Raw genomic sequence first — 17,265 nt, 5'->3', positions numbered from 1 at the left:
CCCTCTCTGCCCCTCATATTTATACATTCCTGTTTGTCCTGCATTTCCTCAGTTTGAATGTTGGTCCTCTGGTGTCCTATGGTCTGTTGCTCTAAGGGATGCTCTACTTTTGATGGATGTTTGGTTGTTTGCAATTTGGGTCTATTGTGAATGCTGTTATGAACATTCTTTTAATGTATCTTTTAGTGCAGTGTGCACTTGTTTTGATTGAGTAAATGCTAGGAGTGAAGTTTCTGGGTCAGGGGACATGTATACTTCCAGTTTTAGTAGACGATTCCAAGCTGCATTCCGGTATGATTGTAACAATTTATACTCTCATCAGTGATAGGAGACACTTCCTGTTGCTCAACATTCTCACCATCACTTAGAATTGTACTTTTATTTTTAATCTTTTTTTACACTTAATGTCATATCATGAATATTTTCATGTTGTATTAATATTCTTTGGTTATTTTTAATGACTGTATAGTTTTATTACAGAGCAGAGGTCAGCAAACGTTTTCTGTTTAGGAGCAGTTAGTAAATATTTTCAGCTTCATGGGCCAAGCGATCTGTTGCAATACTCAACTCTGCCATTGCAGCAGGAAAGCAGCCATAGACTGTGTAAATGACGGGATGTGGGTGGCTTTGTGCAAAAACAGGCAGTGGGCCAGATTTGGCCAAACCTGGTATTTATTCAATTTCCTAATTATAATAGCTTTAATATTTATTTTTAATCAGAAAAAAAAAATTAAATCCACAAAAAAATCAGATATGTATTAAACACCTACTGTGAGCCAAATAAGGAGCTCTGGTGGTGCAGTGCCTAAGACATTTATTTGACTGCTAACCAGAAGCTTGACAGTTCAAATCCACCAGCCACTCTGTGGAAGGAAGATGGGGCAATCCACTTCTGTAAAGATATACTGCCTCAGAAACCGAATGGGGGTCACTATGAGTTGGAATCAACTCAGTGGCAGTGGGTTTGGTTTTTGGTTGGGAAGCCAAATACTGTGCTAGGTTTTGGGGAATCTGGGAGCATGTTACTCATGGATAGATGAGAGTATAAATTATTTATGAATTGGAATTGACTCAGTGGCAGTGAGTTTGGTTTGAGAGAGTACAGGTAAGGCCCATGAGTGGCACAGATAATTTGTACTCGACTGTGATGGCCTAGTGCCTAAGGTGTTTGACTGCTGACCAGAAGGCTGGCGGTTCAAACCCACCAGTCACTCCTTGGAAGGAAGTTTGGGCAATCTACTTCCCTAGAGATACTGCCTCGGAAACCCAAGGAGGGTTGCAGTGAGTCGAGTTGACTCGACAGCAGTGAGTTTGGTTTTTTGGTCTTTTTTATTAACCTCAAGATTGGTTGTTTGAATGCACCCAGTGACACTACAAAGAAAGACCTAATCTGTTTTTGCAAAGATGACAGCAAAGCAAGCCCTATGGAACTGGCAAATGTACTTTGTAACACATGTGATCCCCATGATTGGGGACTGACTTGACAGCAGCTAACAACAGAGTATATATAGCTAGGAGAGGGATTGCTGGGTCAGTATATGTTTAACTTTGTAAGAAACTGTTAAACTATTTCCTTGATTGGCTGTACCGTTTTTTATTGTCACTAGCAATCTATTAGAATTCCAGTTTTGTCACATCCTTGTCTTTTTTTTTTTTTTAACATTCTAATAGGTGTATAGTGTTCTTTCATTATGTAGATTTGGTATCATTTCTTCTTTAAATATTTGGTAGAATTTGTCAGTGATACCATCTGAGCCTGGAGGGTATTTTATTTTATTATTTTTTTTTTGACAGATTTTTACCTACAAATTTATTTTTAAAAATTGTTCTTCAAGTTGTCTGAAACAACTGTGTGTGCAGCCTTGTTTGTAGTTTTCCTTTATTTTTAATGAATGTGAGATCCATAATGATACTCCCTCTTTCATTCCTGGTACTAGTGATTTAAGTTTTCTTATCCCCCCCTTGGTCATTCTTCCTACAGAGTTTTCACTTTTACTGATTTTATCAAAGAACCAATTTTGGCTTCATTGACTTCTATTTTCTGTGTCTTGCCTTGATTATTTTATTTGAGTCCATTTTATCCCATCTCAGAATATCTATTATATTTCTAAAGTTTTTTTTTCAAATGATTGTCTTAGAATTTGCAGTACAGATTTATAATTGTTTTAAGTCCATCTTCAAAAAGCATTTCCCTGCTGGTGCAGTACAGGTGCCTTTGAGTATTTCCATATCCTCTCTCTGGCCTTTATGATACTAGGGAGCTCTGGTGGTGCCTCAGGCATTTGACTGCTAACCAGAAGTCTGGCGGTTCAAACCTATCAGCCACTCCTTGGAAGGAGGATTGGGCAGTCAATCTACTTCTGTAGTGATACTGCCTCAGAAACCCCAGAAGGCGTCACTATCAGTCAGATCCGACTTGATGGCAATGAGTTTGGTTTGAGTTTTTGCAAATGCATTGGGTAGGGCATTTGGCTGCTAACCAGAAGGTCGGCAGTTCAAACCCACCAGCTTTCATTCCTTTCTCTTATCTATATGCTATAGTCAGCCAGTACATTGTTGGTATTATATTTAAATGGTTGTCTTTTAGATCAATTAAGAATAAGAAAAATAAAGATTTTGCTTTGCCTTTGTTTACCTTCATTCATCTGACACGCCTCCATTCTTAATGTAGATTTAAATTTCTGACATTATTTTCCTTCTCTCCAAAGAACTTTTAACATTTCTTGCAGAATTGGTAGGTGATGATGAGTTCCTGTTTTTTGTTTGAGAAAATCCTTTACTTTTTTTTTTTTCAACTTTTGATTGTGTTGGGTCAAAGTTTTCAGAGCGAGTCGGTTTTCCCATCAACAATTCATACACATTTTGTTTCAGGTTATTGATTTCTATGGTAATTAAGTTTGTATGTCTACTTGGCCTGGGCCTGGTTAAGTGGGTGGGCAGCTGGTGGTAGTTATTCGCCCTGAGACTGGCAGTCAACTGCATGGTGGGATCTACCACAAGCAGCTGAGTAGCTGTTTTAGAAATTTGCTCTGTTTCTTGAATATAAGCAGCTTTGGGAATGGTCTCTAGCTTATGGCACACATGAAACCTGCATGTAGCTGAGTCGTTCAGCACCCTGCTGTGCTCTGCCGATTTTGGGACTTTCAATGAATGGAGTTGAATCAATGGCCAGCCATGCTGTTTGGTAACGTTGGGGCTATGCCATTTTATTTGTTGACCTTGGACTTGTTAGCCACAGCAGCCAGTAGCTGCCTGAATGAAGAGATGCCTCTAGCTTCTTTGGCTGGGAGGAAGAGGCAGAGCTGAACTCAAGGTCAGGGGGCTTTCGCACAGCCCCTGGATTCTGGCACTTTGAACTTGGACTGAAAGCCTCCAAACTGTAAGAGAATAAACTCCTGTTTGTTAAAGCCATCCTGTTTGTGGTATATATTCCTGTCGGAGCAGCACAGAGGTAACCAAAACAATTGCAGCCCCCTCAATGTAACAGTACTCATCTCCCCCTCACCCCTGCTGGTGTTTCTCATTTCCATTGCTCCTTCTTTCCTAGCCCTTCCTGCCTTCTGAACTTTGTCCTTGGGCAAATGCTGCCCTTTTGATTGCAAATTGTTGACTGTTTTAAGGAATGTGTATCTTCTAGTTACTTCTTTACTTTTCATAATTTTGCTGGATATAGAATTATAGGATTGGTGGCTTTTTCATTTAACATTTTAAATATTTTACCCTCTTTCTTGTTACTAAGGATCTCTGCTGGCATAGTGCCTAAGGCATTTGATTACTAACCAGAAAGATGGTGGTTCAAACTTAACAGCCACTTTGTGGAAGGAAGAGTGGGCAATCTAATTCTGTAAAGAAAAGATCTACCACTTCAGAAACCCAAAGGGGGTAGCTATGAGTCAGCATAGACTTGATGGCCGTGAGGTTTTTTTTTTTTTCTTGTTACTTGCATGGTTTCTAATGAGAAGTCTGTTAAAGTTCTTATCCGTGTGCTGTTTTGTCACCAGTTGCCGTTGAGTTGATTCCGACTTACTTTGTGACCTGTGTGTGTGTTACAGATTAGAACTACACTCCATAGGGTTTTCAAAGCTGTGACCTTTTCAGAAACACATCACCAGGTGTGCTTTCTGAGACACCTCTGGGTGGGTTCTAACCTTATGTTTTGGTTATTAACTGAGTGTTTAACCATTTGTACCACCTAGGAACACTTCTGTAGATAAGGTCTCCCCATTGTGGGGCCCCCCCGCCTTCCTTCACTGATACTGTTCTGTAGTTCTTGGATGTTCTCTTCCATTTTTCATTCTTTTTTTCTTCTTGCATTTCAGTTTGGGATGTTTCTATTGACTTGTCTTCAACTTAAGTGATTCATCCTTGTCCGTGTCTGGTCTGCTCATGGGGAGCTCTGGTAGCGTAGTGCCTAAGGCGCTTGACTGCTAACCAGAAGGCTGGCGGTTCAAATCCATCAGGCACTCCTCAGAAGGAAGGTTGGGGAATCTACTTCTGTAGTGATACTGCCTCAGAAACCCAAACGGGTCGCTATGAGTTGGGTCCGACTTGACGGCACATACCAACAACAACAGCAATCTGGTGATGAGCCTATGAAAGACAATTTTCAGTTCTGTTAGTATTTTTGATTTTTTTAAAACAATTTTTTTTTCCATTTCTCTGTTTACCATCTGTTCTTGCATGTTGTCTATTTTTTTCTCCTTTTATGTGCTTAACATAATTTTAAATCTCATGTTTCATAACTCTAAAATCTGTGTCATACCTGAACTGGTTCTTGTTCTTGCTGTGTCTCTTCAGGCTGTTTTTTCTTGCCCTTCAGTATGCCTTGCAACTTTTTGTTGAAGGCAAAATATGATGTATTTGGTAATAGGAATTGAGGTGAATAGATCCTAAGTGTGAGGTTTTATGTTAATATAGGTAAGAATTGGACTTTACTTAATGCTTGTTGTAGCTCTAGTTGCCAGAGGCTTCAAATTCCTCTAATGTCCATATTTTTATCTCTCCTGTTGTCTTTGGTTTTCCCAAGAATTACTCCTCAGATAGAATCTGGATCATGCAGCTTTCAGCTGTAATCCACTGTTAACCGTATCAGCGTATCAGCATCAGCGTCCCATTGCAGCAGTGGTAAAATATGGGGAGGGGAAGCAGCCTTTTATCTTATCATTAAATCTCAATCTTTTTGTGGGCCTGTGTTCCTGGACTGTCCTACTAAAATGTTTCTTAGCTTTCCCTTTCCTCCTCAAGTGAGACAGAAGAAGTTCTGGTGGCATAGTGCCTAAAGCATTTGACTGCTCCCTAGAGGGCTAGTAGTTCAAACCCACCAGCCACTCCTCAGAAGGAAGATTAGGCAATCTACTTCCATAGAGATACCTCCTCAGAAAACGAAGGGGAGGGATTGCTATGACTCTGTGGCAGTGAGTTTGTCTTTGGTTTTAAGTGAGACAGAAAGGCCTTTCCTCCAGGTGGTTTAGGGCCTTAGTAATGTTTTTCCCCTGAAAAGTAGGCCTTTGTTGTGGAGCATGTTCTGGGTCTGTTTCACAGTGTTTGGTTTACTTTTCTGCTCTCCTGACAGAGCCAAAATGAATCTTTGACTCTTCATTGTGAGAACATGGTAGGATTCCTGGAGGTGAAACCCATGGAAATATTGGGACTCACTTAAGATTGAAGCCCATGGAAATTTACCACACTTGTAGCATTCTCATGCTTCCATACTCAGAGTCCAGCAATTTGACAAAGTTATCATTTATGTTTTTTGGAGAGGGTTGAATTGTTACCCCGCCCCAAATTAATAATGCCCAATTTTTTTACCCCTATTCCTGTAAATGTGACATTATTTGGAAATAGGGTCTTTGCAGGTGTGATTAAGTTAAGGGCCTTGAGATGAGATCACTCCAGAATGAGTGATGTCTCCATAATAATAATGAGAGGGAGAGAGAGACACACAGACCCAGAGGGGAAGGCCATGTAGAGACAGAGGTAGAGATTGGAGTTATGAAAGCCAAGGAATGTCAAGCTACAGAAGTTAGGAGAGAGGCATAGAGAGGATTCTCCCTCAGGTCTCCAGAAGGAGCCAACCCTACTGACACTTTGATTTCATATTCTGGCCTCCAGAACTGTGAGAGAATAAATTTCTGCTTTTTAAAGCTCCCCCTGCCCCAAACCTCCAAAACCCATTGCTGTCAAGTCAATTCCAACTCATAGGGACTCTATAGGACAGAATAGAACTGCACCATAGGCTTTCCAAGGCTGTAGTCTTTATGGAAGGAGCTCTGGTAGCTTAGTGCCTGAGGCACTTGGCTGCTAACCAGAAGGTGGGCAGTTCAAACCCCCCAGCCACTCCTCTGAAGAAAGGTTGGGCAATCTGCTTCTGTAGTGATACTGCCTTGGAAACCCAAGGAGGGGTCGCTATGAGTTGGATCTGACTCGATGACACATAACAACAACAACAACAGTCTTTATAGAAGCAGGTTGCCATATCTTTCTTCCACAGGGTAGGTTATGGATTCAAGCCAACTTTTTGTTTAGCAGCAAAGCGCTTAACCAATGTGCCATTCCAGTTTGTGGTAATTTGGTAATGGCAGCTGTAGAAAACAAATGCATCAACTTTTATATTATCAACTATTACATTATCTGATCTTTCGAATTTACAGAAATAGTAAAAAAAAAAAAAAAAAAAAAAAACTCCAACTATTTTATACATTCACAATGTGTGTATGGCAGTAAGGAATGCAGAGGTGCAAGGCTAGAGTAAGACTGGCTGTTATGGTTAAGGTTATGTGTCAACTTGGCTGTGCCATGATTCTTGGTGATATGGCAATTATGTAATGACGTAATTTGTCAGTTTTGTAATGATGTAGTCATCCTCCATTTTTGGACAACACTGATTTTTGCATAATGACCTGGTTTTTTGAACCTAATTATGTTGATAAATGAGGAGTGGGTGTATACTGTTCCTGTAAGTTTATGGTTTCTACTGCGGGCAAGTATATCTTGTCTGTGATTCTCTGGATTTTCTTTCTAGATTTTGGGGTAGTGGTTTGGTTGTATCAAAAATCACTGATTTTCAGTACTGCTTTTTTGTGTAAGAATAGGTGATGACTTCCAGGCTTTTTACATATTGGAGCTGAAACTGGAAGTTGTGATTTTTCAGTTTGTTTGTTATTGTTCCCACAGTGTTTGGCATTTTTATTTTCTCTCTGTTGTTTTCGTGATTACCAAACCCCAAACCAAAAAACCAAACTCAATGCTGTCCAGTCGATTCTGACTCACAGCAATTCCCTCTGAGTTTCCGAGAGGGTAAATCTTTATGGAAGTGGATTGCCCCATCATCCTTCATGGAGTGGCTGGTGGGTGTGAACTGCCAACCTTCTGGTTAGCGGTCAATTGCCTTAGGCACCACACCACCAAAGCTCCTTGATTATCATACCCATTCTTAGAAAAGTCTAATATTGATTGATGCCTGTTTTGGAGTTAAGGTTGTGTATCAACTTTGCTGGGCCATGGTTGTGAGTGGCTGGGCAGCTGGATGTTATTTCCTGTGATGAGATTGGATGTAGTGTAATCAACTCCACGTTGGGATCTGCTGTGAGCAGCTAATTAGTTGCCTTTGGGGCGTGGCCTGCTTCCAGTCTATACAGGGAAGCTTTGAGGAAGGTCTCTAGCTTTCTGGCTTGTTTAGATTCTGCATTTGGCTTTGTCTTCATTCAGTGGCCTGCCAATCTTGTAATTGTTCCTGGACTTGAACCAGTGGTCTGCTATGTTGCCTGTCAATTTTGGGATTATTCCATTTTACCTGCTGACCTTGGGTTTTTCAACCTTGCAGCCAGCAGCTGCCTGAGATAGGAGATGCCCTCCAGCTCCTGTGGGCCTGGAAGAAGAGGCAGAACTAAAGCCCAGGATTGAGGGGCCTTTACCTAGCCCCTAGAGCTAGCTGGCACTCTGAATTTGGACTTCTAGGCTCCTAAACAGTGAGACAATAAATTCCTGTTTGTTAAACCATCCACTTATGGTATGTCCGTGATAGCTGCACTAGAGAACCAAAACACCTGTGTTGTTCTTCTATACCATAGGAGGATCTTAGAACACTTTTGCTTAACTTAACTGAATTTATGTTACTGCTATTATTTTAATTGTTCTATATTTTTAATCTCCCCCAAATTATTATTACCATTATTTTATACATTTAATATTCACATCATATAGATTGCTATTTATTTTACTTTTTGTATCTATTCATATTGAGTGGTATTTTCTCAGGTGTAGTCTTAATTTTTCTTTCTGTACATTGAAGGTATTAATATGCTACCTTCTGGATTCCGTGGTTGTTGCTGTGAAGTCACTTGTCAATTTAAGTGTTGGCTGTTTTTTTCCTCTCCATCTTTTCTTCTTTATTTTACTGTTTAAGCTTACCAGTTTTTTTTGTCCATAATGCTTAGAATTGTTTAGACTTCTTTATTCTTTGGAAGCTCGTCCAAGCCTGGTCTCCAGAGTTTTTATTGGGGCCATAGTTGACTGCCCCTGTGGCTGATCTTTATTTTCCAGCTCCTCCAGAGGTAGAGTTGATACCATATGGTCCACAGCTCATATCATAAATCACATTGTTAGACTGTATGGTGTGACCCAAGGCCCCGAGGTGAACAAAAGATGTCACTTTCCAGATGATGAGGGCAAAGGTCAGAACTGTCTTTGGCTAAGATGAATTCTTTACTACAAATAAAGTAAAAAGAGGATAAACAGCATCTCATTCATTCAGGCAGACATAACCTTTATTAACATTATTGAATGTTACTCTTTAGGCATTTTTATTTCTGTCCTTTTTATAAAAATACACTGGTAGTGTATATATGGTTTATAACTTTTAAATTTGGCCTTACATTACAAACATAATTGTATATATAAATTTAAAAGAGCAAGGATTTAACATTATTTACCATGACATTTTGAATCTTTGAATCTCTTAATTATAACACATGCCTACATGTGTTACTAACATTTTTGCCATAACATTGGACAAGCTACATTAATAACTACTGCTTTAAAAAAGATCCTGTCAAAGTAATACCTGCGTATGGTTTAAACAAAAACTTAAAATACCAAATTATTAAAGGACTTATAATAAAAAACACTATTTTCTGACTTTGCTGTTTTTTTTTTTTTTTACTTCTACTCCTGTTCTCCAGAGGGAATCCACTTTCAACTATCTAAGTATGTCATTTGCTTTTTTTTTTTTTTTTTTTAAAAAAAAAACCTTTTCTCATTCTAGTTTCTATTGTTGTTTTTTGATTTAATACTTTTATTTTTTGACTTGTTAATATGATAGTAGGAACTTGGGTGGCATAGTGCCTAAGGCAGTTGACTGCTAACCAGAAGGCTGGCAGTTCAAACCCACCAGCCACTCCTCGGAAGAAAGACTGGGCAATCTACTTCTGTAAATATACCGCCTCAGAAACCCAAGGATGGGTCGCTATGAGTTGGGATTGACTTGATGGCAGTGAAGTTTTTAATTTTTTTTAATATGATAGGTAGTGATTTAAGTTACTGCAATTTCTCATCTCTTCTCCCTTTATACCAACATAGTTCTGTTTCCTACTGGGTACCTTTCTAATTTAAGAGTATAAACATAAACCTCTATTTCCAGCACCCCCCGCCCAGTGACTAATACAGTAGTTTTGGACTTTGTATTCTTTCCTTTACTGGCTGCTCCTTTCCCCCAGTTTTTACTTCATCAAGGCTGTTAATGTTTACATTTTGTTCTATAACTATAGTTTAGTCCTTTTATTTTGCTATAAATTGATTCTCAAAGATAATAGTTTCTATATTATTATGACTATGTAAGTTTTTTTCATTGTGCATTCAATTGATATATATGATGATTATATTTCTACATATACTTCTTTGAACTTCTGGTGGTTTCTAATTGTCTTTATTATTTTTCTTTATGTGGCTTCATGTTCCTTTGAGTTTCTGATTCTTATGCTAGTATAAAATAGCACAACCTAGCCTTCACATCTTTCTCCCCAAATATCTCCTAGAGCGTTCTGTCTCCTGCTTTGTCTACACTATGTTCTTTAGATTTGCTGTACTAATTACTAGCTTGACACTTCTTTTCTTGGATTGGCTGTATTATTTCTTGAATTTTACATCTTTTTTGTTTTATGTTCTTGTTTTGCTCAATAACATCATATAATTTCATACATGAAAATTTTCTTTGTCCTTGCTTGTGTGAAAGTGTTACACCCTATACTTGCCTGTTGATTTGGCCAAGTGTGGAATTTATTTTCCTTTAGTATTTCAGTGGATTTGCCTTTTTTCTTTCTTTCTAAAATCTGATGAGAAGTCTTCTGATAAAATTCTCATTCTTTTGTAGATGTACTTTTTAATTTCCTCACAGAAAGCTTTCTAGGACAGCTTATCTTGTGAAGTTTTACCTAGATGTGAATACTTACTTTATTCTTCCATTGTAATGCACTCTTATATTTGAAGATTTGTTTCATTTGATTTGGGATATTTTCTTGTATTACTTCATTGCTAATTGCCTCATTTTATCATTTCTTTCTGAAACCCTGTTAGTTGGATAGTGAATTGTCTAGATTGATACTCTGTGTCTTGTGTTTGCTTTCTTAACCCTTTCGTGAGGCAGTTATTTTTTACTTTGAATTTTTTGTTGATACTGGGGTTTCTAATAATGAAATGAATGTTGAATCAAGAAGCATTTCTGAAATTTTGTTATGAAATACAGATTTTGAGACATACTATCTGGGATACGTGTGGCCTCTGGATTCAGGGGTAGTGGTATAGGATTAGTGAGACATGTATATCCCTCTGGACTCTTCACCACCTTCTAGATCCCTTGACCAAAAAAAAAAAAACCAAACTCACTGCCTTCGAGTCAGATCTGACTCATAGCGACCCTTCCATGGGTTTCCAAGGTGGTATCACTGCAGAAGTAGATTCCCCTTCCTTCTGGGGAGTGGCTGGTGGGTTTGAACCTCCAGCCTTCTGGTTAGCAGTCAAATGCCTTAGGCATTATGCCACCAGAGCTCCCGTGGCAAGTGCATATTAATTAGGGAACCTGAAAACTGGCATTCTGATGAACATGAAATCATTGTGAGAAGGGCAACCTCTAAGTAACACACACACACACACACACACACAAAACCCCAAAACAAACACCAAACCTATTGCCATCTAGTTGATTCTAACTCTTAACAACTCTGTGGGCTATAAATATATATCCAAGGCTATAAATCTTTACAGAAGCACTACTGCTGGTGGAGTGGCTAGTGGGTTTGAATCACTAGCCTTTTAGTTAGCACCCGACTACATTAACTTCTGTGCCACCCAAACCCACTCACTGCCGCCGAGTCAATTCCACCTCCTAGTGACCCTTGAGGACAGAGCAGAACTGCCCCATGAGGTTTTCAAGGCTGTAAATCTTTATAGAAGCAGACTGCCTCATTTTTCTCCTGTGAAATGGCTGATGAGTTTGAACTGCCAACCTTTTGATTAGCAGCTGAATGTTTTAACCACTATACCACCAGAGTTCCTTACTGTACCATCAGGTCTCCTTAAAATAATGCACAGGAACTCAAAAATAATACTTACAAGGCTTATCTCCTAGTGGGGAGAAGAAAAAAAACCTATCAGACAACAATTTTGCAAAATCACACCACCAGGATTCATCACTTCATAACAGTATCTTGTAAAAACAGTAATTTGTGGCACACACCTGTTTCTTTCATTTCAAACGGTTATGCAGGTTCCCTCCTGAGAGCAGCATGCACTGTCAGTGGGAATGCAGTTGCCCAGTAAGCCCCCGGGGAGGAAAATGTGGATTAGAACTGTATGTCCTGTGAGTCATGAAAGGGTTAATTTTCTTTGTTTATTTTATCATTTTGGAAAAGATTATGAGATTTGTCTTCTATCTCTGAAAAGAATAACAAAATTAATAAGACATTTTGTTTGACATATTTTAATTTCCAGAATTTAAAAATATTTCTTAGATCTTTTTCCATAGTGTTCTGTTCTGATTTTATTAATTTCATTGCATCTTATTGAGGTTACAAATTTGTGCACATGTTTTAAATTTTTTTCTTTAGAAACAGTCATTAAGTTGCAAAAATGTTGTAAATAAATTACAAATAATTTTTGTTTCCCGGACTGATGTCTTTCACCTGAGTACTTTAGTGTGTATTTTCTACAAACCAGGGCCTTTTATCTAATCACAGTGTAACCATCAAATTTAATAAACTAATTTTAGTTTATTTATGTTTGTAAACATTCATGGTTTCTGTTTATTGTCATTATTTATTTTGATACTCAATTGCCCTGATTTGGCCAGTGGGGGCACTTTTCATCTCATTTCTCTGTGTTCCTTTGATATAGCCTCTTTTTTTTATTTTTAGCTCTTTCTTGCTTTCTGATACACCAGGATGTGCCAGGCTTCTCTTGTACTTTTCCTACCTTAGCCCTGAAATTGGCCATTTCTCCAAGGATTCCTGGTCTTTTTAGTAGAAAGTGGTGTTTATAAGATTTGGACACCAACTGTGCTCACTGCCATTGGGTGTGCTGGTTTCAGGTACTCTCAGTGGACAGAGCTAGGGAATGTATGTGTGTATGTGTACAGGAGATTGTACTGATATGTGTGTATCTATCTGTTAATATACCTGTATAGATACATGCATATATGTACATTTATATCTGTATTTTTTTCTCTGTCTCTGTGTATTGAAAAACAAAAGTTCATGCTGATATTTCTTATTCCAGTCCAGTATCAGAGGATTTATTTTAGCTTTCTCCCTTTCTATGTTTGTAACTTTCTGACATAGAGAAACTTGGCTTGCATTATCCTTAAAAACTTACTTATTTGATGAATTTCTCAGAATGTAACCAATCTCCCATTTTTGCTGTTGCTCTCCACTCTTGCACAGACATACTTCTTTCCTGCTTGGACTCTGATTCCCCATTCTAGGCTGCCTCTACCCTCCCAGACTTCTTACATTGGAGACCCATATCTATACTACTTAGAGTTTGACATCCTTCACCAGGTTACCACACAGTTTGGGCTTTGACATGTATACTACATTGCCTCTCTATATGGATGTCCTCCTTACTCTTCTTGAGCTCTCATAACTGCACTTTTTCCTTCCTTAGGCTTTAGTGTCCCACACCAGATTCTCTCTTCTCCCATTACTCCCCTAAACCGTACTTAATTGTGCTCATGAGAAGCCAGTGTATAGCCAGGAGGCTTTGTTTGAACAGAACAGGGGAATACTGTGTGGTTTAAAATCAGAAAGGGATTGTGCCATTATTGTACCCTTCCACCATACTTATTCAATGTGTATGCTGAGCAAATAATCCAAGAAGCCGGACTAAATGAAGAAAAATGCGGCATCAGGATTGGAAGAAGACTCATTAACAACCTGCAGTATACAGACGACACAGCTTTGCTTGCTGAAAGTAAAGATGGCTTGAAGCGAGTTCCGGTAAGATGGCAGAATAGGCAGGAAGACTGCACAGACCTTCCTCAACAAAGAAAAGGGGAACCAGTTAACACAGATATAGAAGATAATCCTGGTCCCCTGAGCCTTGAGGGGATGGATGTAGAAGTGGACTAAACTCCAACTAGCACAATTTGCATGAAAACACCAAAAAAAGAGAGATATGGATTGGCGGTCTGGCAGTGATCCTGACGGCACAGACAGCTTGGATATTGCTGAGTGGTGGTAGGACCTAAGAATTAACCTAAAAATCGGCCCTGCAAGCCAGGGACTGCGTGGAGGACTGCTCTGGTGGCTGAGGAATAAAAAGGAAAGCAGCAAAGAGGAAGGTGGGCTGAGCTGTGTACTTTTGGCTGTCCAGAGGATGCAGCCATTTTGAATGTTTACAAGCGACTTGACCATTTTGGGTATTTAAAGTGACAGCGTTCTCCTAGATTCCAGGGACTTAAGAATAGGCTCAACTTTCCGGGAACCCCAAGGACATTCCAGACCCGAACGACTGGAAAGTTGCGACATTCTTTGTTATTCTTAGACCCCACACCCTCTTGGTGAACAGATGTGTGGCCATCCCTCACTTCTACCCACCCTCTGGGCCAGGAGGAATTCCATCCCAGTCTGCATGCTTGGACAGAGCCTGGGTGCCCTGCCACGCCCTGCCCTGATTTTTTTTTTTCTTTTCTAGTTTGTTTGTTTTTATCTCTATTAAAACAACTACTATTATTACTACTATTATTATTTGTCCTTTTTACTATTATTCTTTATTCTTCCCCTCCCAGGTCTAGTTTTCAGCTTTTTTTCCTTTTCCTTGTTCCTGGTTGCAATTTTTTTTTCTTTCCCCATTGCTTGTTTTTCTTTTTGCATTTTCCCCATTTTTTCCTTCATTATTCTCCTTTTCTACCTTTTTTCTCTTATTGCCTTCTTTCCAGATACTGCAGGGGTTTTTTTTTTTTCACTTCTTTTTCTCTTTTTACTTTTTTTTAGTTACTTTTCCTGTGTGATTACATGGTATATTTTTGTCCATTTGCTTTTAGTTTTTTGATCGCAGTTGTGACTTTTGTCTAACTTAGTGGAAATTGGCAACAGTCCCCATATGACACAACTACACCCACACCTCCTGCAGCTTCACTTACTGAGTGAGAGCCACAAATTCCTTCTCCACCAATGGACCAATGATAAACAACCACCAGGGAGAGCCGGACTCAGCCTTGGCTGCTCTTCACAAACAGTTAACAGAGATCTAAATACAATAATGCCACGATGTCTCAGAGAAACAGACAATCACAGTCGGCACATAGAAACAGGATAAAGTGGCAGAAACAAGGGAGCAGAATATAGACCCAGAACACATCCCTGAGGAAGAAGTAGCAATTGGAACTCTCTGATAAAGAATTCAAAAGGATTATATTTAGGTATCTTCAAAAGATTGAGAGACAGACCAAGGAAAACACAGACAAAACCCTAGAAGAATTTTGGAAGAAAATATAAGAACAAAATGACAAAATAAATGAGAAATTAGAAATGAGTCTAAATCTCCAGATAGAAATCCAAAAGATTAATACTAAATTGTCAGAAATAGACAAAAAGTGACTTACAAAGGACAACCAGTAAGAATAAGCTCTGATTTCTCAGCAGAAACCATGCAAGCAAGAAGGCAAAGTGTGGTATATATAAAACCTTGAAAGAGAAAAATTTTCAACCAAAAATTATATACCTGGCAAAATTGTCCCTCAAATATGGTGAAATTAGGAGATTTCCAGAGAAGCAGAAACTAAGGGAATTGGTTAAAACCAGACCAACCTTACAAGAAATACTAAAGGGAGTCCTTTGAACAGAGAACCAAAAATAGTGAACAACAACAGACCATTAATACACAAGATGACATAACCCAGAAACCACAGCTGTGTACATATCCAAAGTAAAATAAGCTTACAAGATTCTAAACAGGGAACCAGAGACTTCAATTGGCAAATGAGGACAACTACAAACCAAAAAGAGGGGAAAATACTGTGTAGTTACAGAACTTCTAAATGATGAGGAAGTCAAGAGAGTTGCAAGATGGAACGGACTAGTCTAAACTCGAGGAGAAAATTGTAAATAACGGGGTAACCTCAAAGAAAAATGATAAACCTTCACATCCCAATAAAAAAGAGGACAAACACAAATATTCAGCAAATACTAAAACAACAGCAACAAAGGAAATGACAACAGGATTCATAAACACAATGAGCTCAGCACAGAAAATAATATGGAACAAAGAAACCAGGGACACTATGAAAAAACCACATAACAAAATGATAGCAAGCAATTCATACTTGTCAATAATTACACTGAATGTTAATGGATTAAATGCACCACTCAAGACGGAGAGTTGCAGATTGGATAAGAAAACAAAACCTGTCAATATGCTGTCTACAAGAGACACACTTTAAGACAAAAACAAAAATAGACTAAAAATCAAAGGTTGGAAAAAGATAAGCAAATGGCAACTGTAAGAGAGCAAAAGTGGCAATATTAATTTCTGATCAAATTGACTTTAAGACACCATACGAGAAAGGAAGGACATTATATAATGATTAAAGGATCAGTTGAACATGAAGATATAACCATAATAAATATCTATGGACCCAGTGAAAGAGCCCCAAAATACATAAATAAGACTTTAATGAGAGAGTTGAAAAGTCAAATAGATGACTCCACAGTCGTAGTGGGAGACTTTAATACACCACTTTCAATGAAAGATAGAACAACTGGAAAGAAGTGCAACAGAGATGCAGAAGAGCTAAACAGTACAATCCACCAACTTGACCTTATAGACATCTGCAGAGAACAATATACATTCTTCTCCAGTACACATGGAACATTTTCCATGGTAGACCATATGTTAGGCTATAAAATAACAAGCCTTCATAAATTTAAAAACATTGAAATACTGCAAAGCATCTTCTCAGATCATAATACTATCAAATTGGAAATCAACAATAGGAAGATCAACTGAAAAGGAGTAAACACATGGAAACTGAACAACACCCTCCTTGAGAAAGACTGGGTAAGAGAAGAAATAAAAACTGAAATTCAAAAATTCCTTGAATCAAACGAGAATGAAAACACCAAAATCTTTGGGACACAGCAAAAGCAATGATCAGAGGCCAATTTATAGCAATAAATGCACACATCCAAAAAAAGGAGGAGCCAAAATGAACATGTTAAACCAGCATCTCCAACAATTAGAAAAAGAGCAGCAAGAAAAGCCTACAGTCACTAGAAGAAAGAAATAATCAATATTCAGGCAGAAATCAATGAAACAGAAAATAGAAGGGCAATACAAAAAAAATCAACATGACCAGAAGTTGGTTTCTTGAAAACATCAGTAAAATTGACAAACCACTGGCAAATTTAACGAAGGAAAAGAGGGAGAGAATACGAATAGCACAAATAAGAAACGAAATGGGTGACATCACAACAGAACCAACTGAAATAAAAAGGGTAATATCAGGATACTATGAAGAACTGGGCCCCAGGGGTTGGTCTCAGGCTTAAGGCAGTCACCTGCCACACACAATGCTGTTGGTTCAAGCTCGCTGTCGGTTCAAGCTCACCAGATAGCTGGCCTGTTTCTTTTGGGAGGTCTGATAGCGTAGTGCCTAAGGCACTTGACTGCTAACCAGAAGGCTGGCACTTCAAACCAACCAGCCACTCCTCGGAAGGAAGATGGGGCAATCTACTCCCGTGGTGATACTGCCTCGGAAACCCAAGGAGGGGTCGCTAT

General features: G+C 38.7%; 1 protein-coding gene across 1 annotated transcript in view; it reads left to right on the top strand.

Annotated features, from left to right (window-relative positions):
* Positions 1-247: 247 nt before the first annotated feature.
* The window catches only part of LOC103193166 (CD2 associated protein), a 123,521-nt gene continuing 106,503 nt past the window's right edge, over positions 248-17,265 (top strand). The window contains exon 1 of the mRNA XM_042780327.1: positions 248-291. Coding sequence (XP_042636261.1) covers positions 248-291 — 44 coding nt within the window. The remainder of the gene's footprint in view (positions 292-17,265) is intronic.

Source organism: Orycteropus afer, unplaced genomic scaffold (assembly GCF_000298275.1).
Source record: "Orycteropus afer afer isolate SDZICR_OR568_19922 unplaced genomic scaffold, OryAfe1.0 scaffold00034, whole genome shotgun sequence".
In the NCBI taxonomy this organism is placed as follows: Eukaryota; Metazoa; Chordata; class Mammalia; order Tubulidentata; family Orycteropodidae; genus Orycteropus; species Orycteropus afer.
This window is presented reverse-complemented; position numbering and strand designations above follow the sequence as displayed.